Source organism: Hemiscyllium ocellatum, chromosome 22 (genome assembly GCF_020745735.1).
Source record: "Hemiscyllium ocellatum isolate sHemOce1 chromosome 22, sHemOce1.pat.X.cur, whole genome shotgun sequence".
Taxonomy (NCBI): Eukaryota; Metazoa; Chordata; class Chondrichthyes; order Orectolobiformes; family Hemiscylliidae; genus Hemiscyllium; species Hemiscyllium ocellatum.
In genome coordinates, this window is record NC_083422.1 from 20,773,029 (window position 1) to 20,785,531 (window position 12,503).

Below are 12,503 nucleotides of genomic sequence, written 5' to 3' on the forward strand. Positions count from 1 at the left end.
TACATCCAAATTATTTATGTCAATGACCAAAAGTAGAGGAACCAGCACTAATCCTTGTAGCACTCCACTGGCCACAGGCCTCCAGTCTGAAAAACAACCCTCCACCACCACCCTCTGTCTTCTACCTTTGAGCCAGTTCTGTATCCAAATGGCTAGTTCTCCCTGTATTCCGTGAGATCTAACCTTGCTACTCAGTCTCCCATGGGGAACCTTGTCAAACACCTTACTGAAGTCCATATAGATCACATCTACCGTTCTGCCCTCATCAATCCTCTTTGTTACTTCTTCAAAAAACTCAATCAAGTTTGTGAGACATGATTTCCCATGCACAAAGCCATGTTGACTATCCCTAATCAATTCTTGCCTTTCCAAATACATGTACATACTGTCCTTCAGGATTTCCTCCAACAACTTGCCCACCACCGACATCAGGCTCACTGGTCTATAGTTCCCTGGTTTGTTCTTACCACCTTTCGTAAACAGTGGCACCACGTTAGCCAATCTCCACTCTTCCAGCACCTCACCTGTGACTACATTCTTTGTTTTTTTTTTCACTGAGGTTTTTTCATTTAGGAGATAAAGTCTTGACTAACAAGCATCAGAGAGTATTGGGATAGGAAATAGAGTTGAGACCACAACACTTCAGCCATGATCTTAATGAATGGCAGGCAGGCGTGAGGGCTGAATGGGCTATTCCTGCTCCTAATGTATCGGTTTACATAAACCCAATTTGGACTTTTTCAATTTAGCATTTCCCAGATTGTTTTGGAATATTAATACAACCCATTTTTACCTATCTGAAATATTACATAAAATTAGCAGACCCATAGGTACACAAAGTTAAATAATATTTATATAGTTTTAAATGTAAGCTCAATGATAGACTTTGGCTGTTGCAGATTAGACAAGTAGTGTAATCGTTATTGATGTTGCTAATAAGAATAGCATGCATAATATGACAACAAGGTCTACTTTTAAAAAAGTTCCTATATGCTCTCTGACACATTATGGACCATTTTACGATAGGTCAACTGATAACAACAGCTTGGTGTCAAATGGCACTGATGACTGAACAGCCTAAAAGAAGCTGCCCCGTGTCTGCGTGGGTTTCCTCTGTGTGCTCCAGTTTCCTCCCGCAGTCCAAAAAAATGTGCAGGTTAGGTGAATTGGTCATGTTAAATTGCCCATAGTGTTAGGTGCAGGGGTAAATAAAGAGGGATGGGTCTGGGTGGGGGCGGGTCGGTGTGGACTTGTTCGGCCGAAGGGCCTGTTTCCACTGTAAGTAATCTAATCTAATCTAAAAAAAAATCCGATTTGTTTCCATTTAAAATGGGGTGGGACTGAACTTCTATTTTTTGGCAACAATCAAAAATCAAAATCAACTGTTAATGCAAGATGCACAAAATGGTGATGATACAAATACTTCACTTGTTGTTAAATCCCATATCTATCACTAAGACAGCTTCCTTCCACAAACTTCACCACTACTCTTTGGATCTCCTGCATTGCTGATGAATGCCTTGTTCTTTTACTACCAATATACGTAGTTGCCAATGTTCTCTTTAATAAAATCCTGAATATGTCAATGTGCATACTGCATCTTATGCAAAACTCATATTGTCTCTCAGATTACATATCCCCTCCTAGCTTCTGACTCGACTTCACCAAAATTTGTTCTCGTTGCAGCAAGTTCAAATTCCTTGTCCTCACGTATTATGTAACTTCATCTTATTCTCGCAGTTCAATTTTATCAAGACCCATGCTGTTTGACCTACTGATTTTACACTTTTGTGCATTTGCCCCTTCCTCCACTGTAGTGCAGTTGGCAAAGTTTTCAACTCTATTAGCCTTACACAGTAGATTTCTTTCCCCTTCCTGTTCCCTCTTCTTCAAATAGATCTTCTTCACTAATTGTTTGGGTATCTCTTCCACTATTTCACAGTACATGGGGTTACAGACAGAAACTTTCCATTTGGCCCATTCGTTACATGTCAGTACTTGAGGTTCACTTGAGCCTCCTCCCACCTTTCCTCATTTAAATACATCATGGTACTCCTTCGTTCTTTCCTCCTTCATATGTTTGTATCACTTTCCCTTAAATGTATCTACAAATTCATGTCAACCAATTCTTGTGGTAGAAATTCCACATTCATACCACTGTTGGGCAAAGAAGTTTCTTCTGAATTCCCCAGTGGAGTTGTCGATGACTACTTTACATTGATAGTCTCCAGTTACGCTCTTTTCCGCAAAAGGAACACACTCTCTCTATAATTATCTATAATTTTACTTTAATGGTTTTAAATACCTTTGTTAGATCATCCATAGGTTTGCTGTTATCAAGAGGAAAGAGACCTAGTCTGTCAATCCTTTCTGCTGCATTTCTGGTAGCAACCTTGGAAATTTTCTCTGCATTCTCTCCACTGCTTCAACAGTACTTTAATCATCCTGTTCAGACATGTTATGGCAGACATCTGGAGCAGAAAGGATTTGAACCCAGACCTTCTAGTTCAGAGGTAAGGGGTACTACCACTGTGCTGTAAGACCCTCTTTCCACTGCTCCTATGTTCTTTGTCTAATGTGGCAAATCAGAAATTAACACAGTACTCTCAATATGAGCTAACCAAGGTTCAACACAGGTTCTATGGTCAACACAGAATGGTGCAGGGTTTCCCATGACCAAATAGAACAAGGGAGCTGCTCCTGGTGATATGTCAATTAAGGATATTTGAGTGAGAATTGAGTGTGTGTGTGTAAAACATAAAAATGAGCACCAAGTTGAAACTTTGTGACATGAAAGTTACAATGAAACTCTGACAAGAAGAAATATGTACCTGAGCACTAATCCACCCTATCATCATCATAGGTTTGCATAACTTCTCTAAGTTTTAATTCTCTCTCTCTAGATGTAAAGCTTAGTAATTGTTTTTCATTTTTGTTAATAGCTTCACTAATCTGTGGCACAACTTGTAGCAATCGATATTTTTGAACTCTGAGTCCCTTTTGTTCCTCTACCATACCTGGTCTTTACCTTCCAAGTAACATGTGATTTACCAAACGCAGTACCTCATCTTTATCTGTAAGCATAATTTCTGAATTGGTTACATTTTATTTGTGCCTTAGTGTAATTTGTTGAAGTTCTCCTCAGTGTGAACCATCCTCCCTAATATTGGGGTCATCATAAATTTAGACGTTTGATCTTTATTTCATAATCCAAATCATTCCTCTAAATTATGAGCAGGTTTTAATACTGAACCCATGGAACACCATATCCTCTTTTCTACCATTCTGAACAACAATCCTTTCCTTCCCTGTTCTGCTTCTGCCTCAAAGCCACCACGTGATTCATTCTGCCACATTTCTTAACTCCATATTGCCTCACCTTCCTCACTATTTTTTAGGAGGCACTTTAATAAACGCCAAGTTATATCTACTGTCAAATTATTGTCAAATCCTCAAAACATTAGGTCAGCTCAATCAATCATGATTTCCCCTTTTGTAAGCTATGCTCAGTATTCATTATTATAATTTTCTTTGTAAATGTTCATCAATTTTTTTCATTCAGTTGGGATTCCATTATTTTTCCTACCTATGCTGTGGTGTTCATTAATTCACTGGGCATGTTCTGTTTCCTTTCTTAAAATAAATGCAGAGGAAGCTCTATTATCCAACACTGGCAGCAAGGATTTCGTTCGGTTGAGCGACTGGCAGATAATTGAATGCCAGATAACATAGTGTAGCCAAGCATCGGGACCTTGTGATCCTGCCAGATAATCCAAAATTTGGAAAATCAAGGTTCCAACGTAATTGCTATTCACCAGTCTTCAGGCACTTTGTTCACTAATAAATTATTTAATATCTGTGGTAATGTAGTAAAGCGTAATCATGGCACTAAAATTGAATCTGAAAAAGTAAGGTCTGTGTAATGCCCGCTGACACCAATTATTTTATCTTACCGGTTTTGGGAAAGGTCTGTTTGTTGGCTTCCTGCAAAGTACAAAGCAACAAAGCTTAAAACAATTCTCAGTCTTTTGAGTTGAACATATTGTTTAAGTGTATGTTAATATTTGTAGCAGTATTTGTCCCAAAATAATAGGCCTACCAAACAGATGACCTGCTGTGGTGCTTGCAGCAGGAAGATGTGAATTCCATCACGGAGAATATGGGGCAACCCCTGTATCCACAGAATCAGTTTCTGCAGTTTACCAGTTACCCACAGTTTACTGCAGTCTGAACATATTACAGAGAACCTTCTGGAACCAGGGGGCTGCCGGGAAAGTAAATTTCCCAACTTGAGTGAATGGGTTTGCTCCTATCTGTGGTTTTGGGCCTCTGAAGCAGGGCCTGGAACATACCCCCCATGGGTACAGGGGGAATACAGTATGCAATTTTTCACCCATTGCAATTACAGAACAGATCACAAGATGTGAACCCGCAGTGTGTTTCCAGTGGTGTGTCACATGCCAAAACAATAGATCCATTTTTATAGCCACACTCCAAAAGGAGTTCACATTTATGAAGTATTTTGAATTGTCCTGAAAATGTGACAGGGCACCATGAGGGTGTAACTCTGCCCCTGGCAAATACTGGAGGTATGCAAATATGATTTGTATTTTCAGCAGGCAGAGTAAACCTCTCTGAACTTTGAGGTTATGCTGAGTAGGAGGCAGGTGGGGAGCTATTACACGTTGAACTTGTTGGATGTCTTAAGACACTGGATTGCTTTAGTTGGGTTATGTGGATGCTGGTAGCATTGCACCATCCAAACAGTTACTGTTTTCATCTTTGGATGAATCACGTTCTGAATAATTACACAATCATAAAACATATCTTTCATACTCAGGGTTATACATAGTGATTGTTGAGTTTGGAAAGGAGGAAAAGCTACAAATGAATGAAACCAAAATATATTGTTTTCTGAAATTGCAACTTTCCCAAATAACCTTGTAACATTTACCTTGCTACTTTCATATTTTGCTATTTCATCCATTGTAAGTGGGATCAAATCTCTATTAATAATTACAAGGATATAAACATAATATCTTACAAATGTTAAGATTGCTAGATACTATGCAGGGGAAGAGTAGGTTTGTAATGCTATCTACAGAATGTAATGCTACCTACTGATTTGTAATGCTACTTAACATAAATATAGAGTCATAGAGTTATACAGTACGGAAACAGACCCTTCGGTCCAACTCATCCATACTAACTCAGCATCCCAATGTGACCTAGCCTGATTTGCCAACATTTGATCCATATCTCTTTAAATCCTTCCTATTCATATACCGATCCAGATGCCTTTTGAATGCTGTAAGTGTACCTGCCTCCACCACATCCTCTGGAAGCTCACTTGATACATACACCACCCTCTGTGCGAAAACATTTCCCCTCTCACATTACACCTATGTCCTCAGAGGAAAAAGACCTTGGCGGTTCACTCCTTCCATACCCAACAATTCTTTGTATAATTTCTTTAGGGGCCTTTTTACATTCCAGATGTCAGTTAGTCAGATGATTAGATCCCATGTTAACTCTGCAGCAGTAGATGCAGATGCAGACTTTGAAGGATGGGGTTATTGTTGGGCACGTATCAGAGAATTCCAGCCTGAGTGGTTTGCCATCGAGCTTACACTCGATGACACTGGGCATGGAGGAATCTGTCTCCAACCAGCCAGGGGTTTGTGCAGAGCATTCTGTCCATCAGATCATCAGCTCATGATGGTCCATCCTTGAGAAGTCTCTGCTGATTGTTTCCAGGGAAGCTATCTTAGCTGGCTGCCAAGTCAGCTCTGGTGGTCAACATTGATGATGGTTTCCAGAATGTCACATTCACTACAGCAATCTATTCTCACGAAGAGGTTAGGTATGCTGCTACATGGACCCAGGGTTATGGCATAGGCTTTGTGGGGTGGTACTAATTGTACACTCTTAGGATGCACTCCTGGCATCGGCAGCATCAGTGGTCTTCCCTAAATCTGCATGGCCCATGCCAACATGCTGTCGTGTGCAGTCAGGACCACATTTTGAATTTGTTACACCTATTATTTGATTAAATCAACTGTTACCTCAAATATCTTCTCTTTATTGGAACAAAGAGTTAGGTTAATTGCTATCTTCTTTGGTTTCCTGACATAATTCGCATTTCTGAGGATTGGAAATTTATCATCAGGATATCTTTCAATTCTCTTTGGCTCCTGTGATGCAAGGACATTTTGTTTTGTTTTTGTTGTTACTGAAAGTTGTATAGGAATAATTACTAAATTATCATGCTTAGCTTTACGAGTACATTTTCAGTTTGCTTGCAGGATTGAATTATCTTTGATAGATGCAATGAAAATGTAATTATTTAAGAATAATAAATATAGAATTAAGGAGCCTGTTTATTTAGGCTTCAAATTAATATGAAAGGCTGTAACTTACAGATCCCTTTGTGGTGGTATTGGAATTTCTGGAACATTCCTGGAATCCTGTGAGCTGCCACTTGAATTACCTTGTTAGCAGAAGTCAAAACATAATTATTTCAATTTCTTAACAGAGGCACTTCCTCTTATTAAAGAACAAATAATTAATTTAATGATGATAATTGAAAGTTGTTGGCTTTGGATGAGTGACTAAAGCATAAATCTCTCCCACATTATCCAGGAACAGACTGTCCCTAGACTCTTGGGGATTCCTTTGAAATAGTTTGTGACAACCCGGTACTGGCAGCAAATACAACTCTATCTAAGCAGCACCTTCAATGCAAAAAAGCATTTCAAGACACATTGCAGCAGCAGTAAAAAAACAAACTAAGACACCAATGTAGGTCAGGTAAACAAAGGCTTGGTCAAAGGGCTTTGAGAAATGTCTAAAAGGAGGATAGACAGTTTACGAGGCAGAGTGGGGTGGGGACCTATTCCAGAATTGAGTTTATAGACAACTGCAGGCACTTATTGTGTAGAACTTAAAACTGAGATGCATGTGAGGCCAAGGTTAGAGAACTGCAAATATCTTGGAATGTTGTGAGGTTGGGGGAAATTACAGATAGGGAGGGGGAGGCGAGGCAGTGGAGAGATTTGAAAATGAGCATGAACATTTTAAAATAAAGATATTTGACTGGGAACCAACGTGCGTCAGCAGCACAGGGATGATAGGAGAATAGAACTTGGTGCTGTTGCATGCACAAGGTCCTTGAAGTTACAATCTACAAGTACAATCATCATACTGCAGGAACTGAATAATGTTGATAAAGTATTTGCAAGGAACATTCCCATTCCTGAATTTGAGGACTTTTCTGAACAGAGATCTTGTGTTTAGAGAACTATGAATTGCCTAGTCTACAGAGAAACAATAACAATTACAGAGCCAGAAACTTCTTGCATTCAGAGCCCATCTCAATTGAAGGACCGTGCAGTTTTGTAGAATCTGCCTGTGGTTGTCTTTCTTTTTGGGCTAAATTTTGGAGTTTCACTACGATTATTTTGAATTCTGAAATAAATAGGATAACTCTGTAAATGGAAAGATAAGGTACACATTTAATATTTGTGTGGTGTGTATTGTCATCATATCATTAATGCTCGACTTTCCTTTGTGCTCTCTCTCCTGTGTGCATAGCTATATGTGTTTATCTAAGTTGGGCTGCGGGTTCTTAGAACTCTGTATAAGTTTCCACAAATAACGTGTTTTATTTATTTATTTTTTATTTTGAGACTCTTCCCACAGATGCTCGACTATCTACCTTTATTTAAGGCATTGATAATAACCTTCTTAAATGATCAATAAGACATTTGAAGAAAGCTACTGGCTATTTTTACAGTTCCGTGATATTTCAAACAGTGTCTATTGGACAATTAGAGGGATATCTTGTCCTCCATTTCTACAATTTCATGAAGTTCTATAAGTTTGAGTCCTATCAGTGAAAGATTCACTTGTCTTCTCTAACTCATTTGTTTAGTTGGTTGATGATCTGTGTAAAGCTTGGAAAGCTATTTCACTGGAAATCTTATGAGTAGTTGGAATAAATAGAGATAAGTTTATAAGAATTCTGAAATAGATCAAAATTTTGAATTTCAGAGAGTTAATCATAATTCAAAGTCTGTCTGTTCACATGATTTAACGTTCCCTTGTTGAAACCTCATCACTTGTTACATGTTCAGCTGTACTTTAGCTTGTTTTAAGTAAAATGTCAGACAGAAATTGCTGGAAAAGCTCAGCAGGTCTGACAGCAGCTGTGGAGAGAAATCAGAAATAACATTTTGAGTCCAGTGGCTCAGTTCTGTAAACCCGAAATGTTAACTCTAATTTCTTTTCACAGATGCTGCCAGACTAGCTAAGCTTTTCTGGTAATTTCTGTCTTTGATTTACAGCTTCCGCAGTTCCTTCAGTTTTATTTTACTTAAAATGCTGTTTCTATAACACCCAGAAACTCATGCTGCCACCTACAGGATATGATTGTACACTCTGGATAAATATCCTGTCGTCATTCATATACATACACGTGATCACACATCATCGGTAGAACCAAGTCAAACTTCAGTAATACGAGCAGATTAAATCTGAGGTAATTGGTCCATTCTTAAACAAAACCATTAGAGGAATAAAATGATGACTAACTTGGTTCAGGGTCACATACTTCATATTCTTCATTGTCATCCTCCTGCAATGAAATTAAATGATTATATTTATTTACTTTCAGACATTTTAATGCAAGCTAAATGAAACCACATATTTACATGGGAGGTTGTAGTTTTACCAGTACATTGTGCATTACGTGCTGAAAAGGACACATTGTAGGCTCATTAACAACCAATCCCCTAATTCACACAGTGTAAATTTGACAAAGATCTTTTGATTTGTAAAAAAAAATATTCTGCAGAAAGGATTTATTGTAGCAAACTAATAGTTTCATACAATAGAGGCTATTACCTAAAATTATAACACTGATATCAACTTGTTTTTTCTCTAAATGGCATCCCTTTTGAATCCTATCTTAATAATTTATCTCAACATTAGGTTTCCCAACATTAAATTTAAATATGTTCTCAGATCAGCCCCTCTTCCAGCCTCCTGTTTGACTACCCATTCTTTTGAAACCTACAGGTGATAAAACCCCAGATTAACACAGTTGGAAATTCAACTAAATTGTTAAGATGATAAAATGAATGGCAACAAATTAATCTTTACAAAGTGACTTTAGTCTCTATCCAACAGTTCACAAATCCAGCTGCCACTCCATCTCACAATTTAAAGTTTCAATGGAATTCCAAATTTCAACAGTAAATTTTTATCACTGTTGTGAAACATGTTAGATCACAGCTTAATACTGTTGCAAAAAGTAAAATGCTCATATTCTCCTCTCATTGCAGAATGTACCAGATTCGTCATTCATTGACAGTTCTATTTAATTTGTGGACATATGTTATGCTAGAATCATAAACTGCAATGTTGTCTAATCAACGTTATTTATAAGTGGTGACAAGAGCAGTTGTCACATTGACAAATGACTAATCACCCTGTGAATGACTACTTCATTACGCACCACAATACAGCAAAAAAGGAAAAAAAAAGCTCAATTACAGAGGGGACAGAAAAAGGTTATGGTGGTTAAAAAAAGGAAAGAGATAGAGAACATCTGTCATAGTAAGGAAAATAAATGTAATTCAAGCTTGCAGCGTTAAATGATATTTTGTAACAGTTTCTAATTTGAGTGTGAAACTGAATAAACATTGAACATTCTTGATAATATAACTAACTAGTCCCTCATGATGAAGGAAAATGCTTCGTCATTAATTTGATAATATTAGAAATAAAACTCAGATCTGCGTCCAGGATCTGAATGGGATTTTGTTCCAAAGCTCAGATGACTGGAATACAATCATGTTTCTGTCAAAGAAATATATCCGATAGTTTAAATAAGGAAATCAGTTTCACACCAATGCTGCCATAATTAGTCACCAACATTTCGAGCCAAACTCCGATGGGATTTGTGATCTGATCTGTTACATTTTTCAAAAACAGTTTACTTGATTGCTTCATTTTTTATTTTGACGTGGACCTATATTCTCATTGATTGTCCTTTAGCATAAATAACCATATCCTAATTTATACAATATGTACATTTGACACCAAAGATCTTCTGGTTTCTAAAAATATTCTGCAGAAAGGACAATGTATAATGTAGCTGCTTTAATCTGAACAGCAACAGAAAAGATTGAAACTTACAGGTTGAGGAATGGGTGCTTTTCTGTTCACTGGTGCTTCACTTCTGGGGAAAAAAAATCACAAGGTGAGGAATACATATCAATTGACAATCAAGGTATAAGATTGCAATGAGATTGATATTCGGTGTTCCAATTAGATGTAAGTGGCATATGAAGTAGTACATCTATAATTTAATGCTGATGGAAAACAGAGTATTTTTACATCAGAAAATGTGGGCACCTATTTTGCCTCAAAATTTTCAGATCACTTTTTGATTTTCAGGAATGATACTGACACTAGGTTTGGAACACTGTTCTGCACTTAGCAACCAGTGTCACTACCAAACACTTCCATAATAATGGAAGATGGGAACAAGACCCTTGTTACACGACCAGACAAGTGCCATAGCTGCAACATCATAACAACTCAACCTATTGAATTTACATGTCATCATAGATTCTTGTATTAAGACAAACATAAAATATCTGTATAAGATCCCACTGATTTTAAACAGATAAATGATTAAGATAGGATTCAGAAGGGATGCCATTTAGAAAAAAAACAAGTTGATATCAGTGTTATAATTTTAGGTAATGGCCTCTATTGTATGAAACTATTAGTTTGCTACCACTCAGGACAAATTATTGACAGTTTGTGTTTTTGGTTCAATAGCAGAAAATGGGTGTAAAATATCTTATTATCTATTTTGTGCCCAATTGTTATGAATTATTTTAATTCTAATTTAATAATTTGGCCAATTCAATGACTATTCTTTCCTGTAGTCATTTTGTGATTTCCCGTCTTTTTCTAAATAAGGAAACAAATTGGCTTCTCTCCTTTCAACCTATAAAGTGAAGAGCAATTCTACAAAATTAACTTCTCTATAAACTCAGGTAAGATATTTCAAAATTCTAGAATTATTTTCTCTTGCCTCATAAAAGCAATTAAAACATGAAAGGAAAATATAAGGCATTCCGGCATCCTGTGATAAGATCACCTCTTAATGTACTTCCTCTGTCTATAATGCAATGTATTATTGGTTTTTGCATTTGATAATTCAATCAGCTCACCCTCTGCATACAAAGCCGGGTTACCTCATTGCGTCTCCTACCTTCCCCCACCAGCCCCGATTTGAGAACTCAGTCGGAGCCCATTACTTTAGTTCCACCTGTCCGAGTGCCTGCAGCACTTCCTGTATATAGGGTAGTTACATGTCCGTGTTTCTCATGATTCATTATTATTCTGTATAATGACTCAGCTGCATTTTAATAACTGGTTTAAGATTGTTTGTTCAAACAGAGCATGTTATAGTTTCTTGTTTCAGGCATTTAGATAGACAAACTACATACCTGAGTATTTCTGGTGTACTGCTTACTTGTGGTGATGATCGAGGAGGTAACAATGGACTTCCTGTTCCTGTGGATCCAGGTTTTGGAAGTAGTGGTTTGGACCTTTAGATAGTCATAAAGAATTTGTCGAATTGGAATCAATAGATAAATTGAGAACAAAGAAGTTTGTTTCGTTAAACATTGTGCAATTAAAACCCAAGAAAATATCTGTGAGGTCAAAATTCCTGGGGCCAGCACCATTTCTTGACTACTTAGTCTGAGCTCATTGCACCTTCCACTATTACAGGGGCTACCATATCTAAATATATACCTACGCCTCCAACAACTGCTAGCCATCACTTGTTACTTCTTAACATTAAACAATTACATTATTAAATTGTTTAACATGATTAGTCGGGCATGTACAAAAGTGAGAAAGTGAGGGCTGCAGATGCTGGCAATCAGAGTCAAAAAGTGTGCTGCTGGAAAAGCACAGCATGTCAGGCAGCATCCAAGGAGCAGGAGAATTGACATTTCAACCATGAGCTCTTCGTCAGAATTGTGAAGATAGTTATCACTAATTTGTGTAGTTTCAGGATTTTCAGGGATTTTCTCAATCGATACAGGCTGAACATTTTGCTAGCAGCATAGTGGCTAACAGCTGCCTCTCAGCGTCAGGGAACTGGGTTCAGTTCCACCATCGGGTGACTGTGTGGAGTTTACACATTCTCTCTGTTTCTGTGTGGGTTTCCTTCCATTGCTCTGTTTACATCCCACAGTTGAAAGATGTGCATGTTATGTGGATTGGCCATGGGAAATGCAGGGTTACAGGGACAGGGTGGGATGCTCTTCAGAGGGTCGTATGGACTTGGTGTGTTGAATGTTTTTTTTCCATACTGAAGGGGTTCTACAAAATTAGGACAGAAGGAATATTTCCATGAGTCCTACCTCATTTCCTTGTTGTTAATAGGCAGCCTTTAGAGAGAAAAGCTTAAC

The 12,503-nt window shown here is 37.7% G+C and overlaps 1 protein-coding gene across 6 annotated transcripts in view; it reads right to left on the bottom strand.

Moving 5' to 3' along the window:
• The window catches only part of blnk (B cell linker), a 203,563-nt gene that overhangs the window by 19,153 nt on the left and 171,907 nt on the right, over window positions 1-12,503 (bottom strand). For 5 of the 6 annotated variants that reach the window (XM_060841939.1, XM_060841937.1, XM_060841942.1 and 2 more), the window contains 5 exons: window positions 11,529-11,630; window positions 10,201-10,243; window positions 8,593-8,635; window positions 6,421-6,490; window positions 3,954-3,984 (listed from right to left, as the gene is read on the bottom strand). In XM_060841939.1, coding sequence (XP_060697922.1) covers window positions 3,954-3,984; window positions 6,421-6,490; window positions 8,593-8,635; window positions 10,201-10,243; window positions 11,529-11,630 — 289 coding nt within the window. The remainder of the gene's footprint in view (window positions 1-3,953; window positions 3,985-6,420; window positions 6,491-8,592; window positions 8,636-10,200; window positions 10,244-11,528; window positions 11,631-12,503) is intronic. The other variant, XM_060841938.1, reaches the window with a different exon arrangement.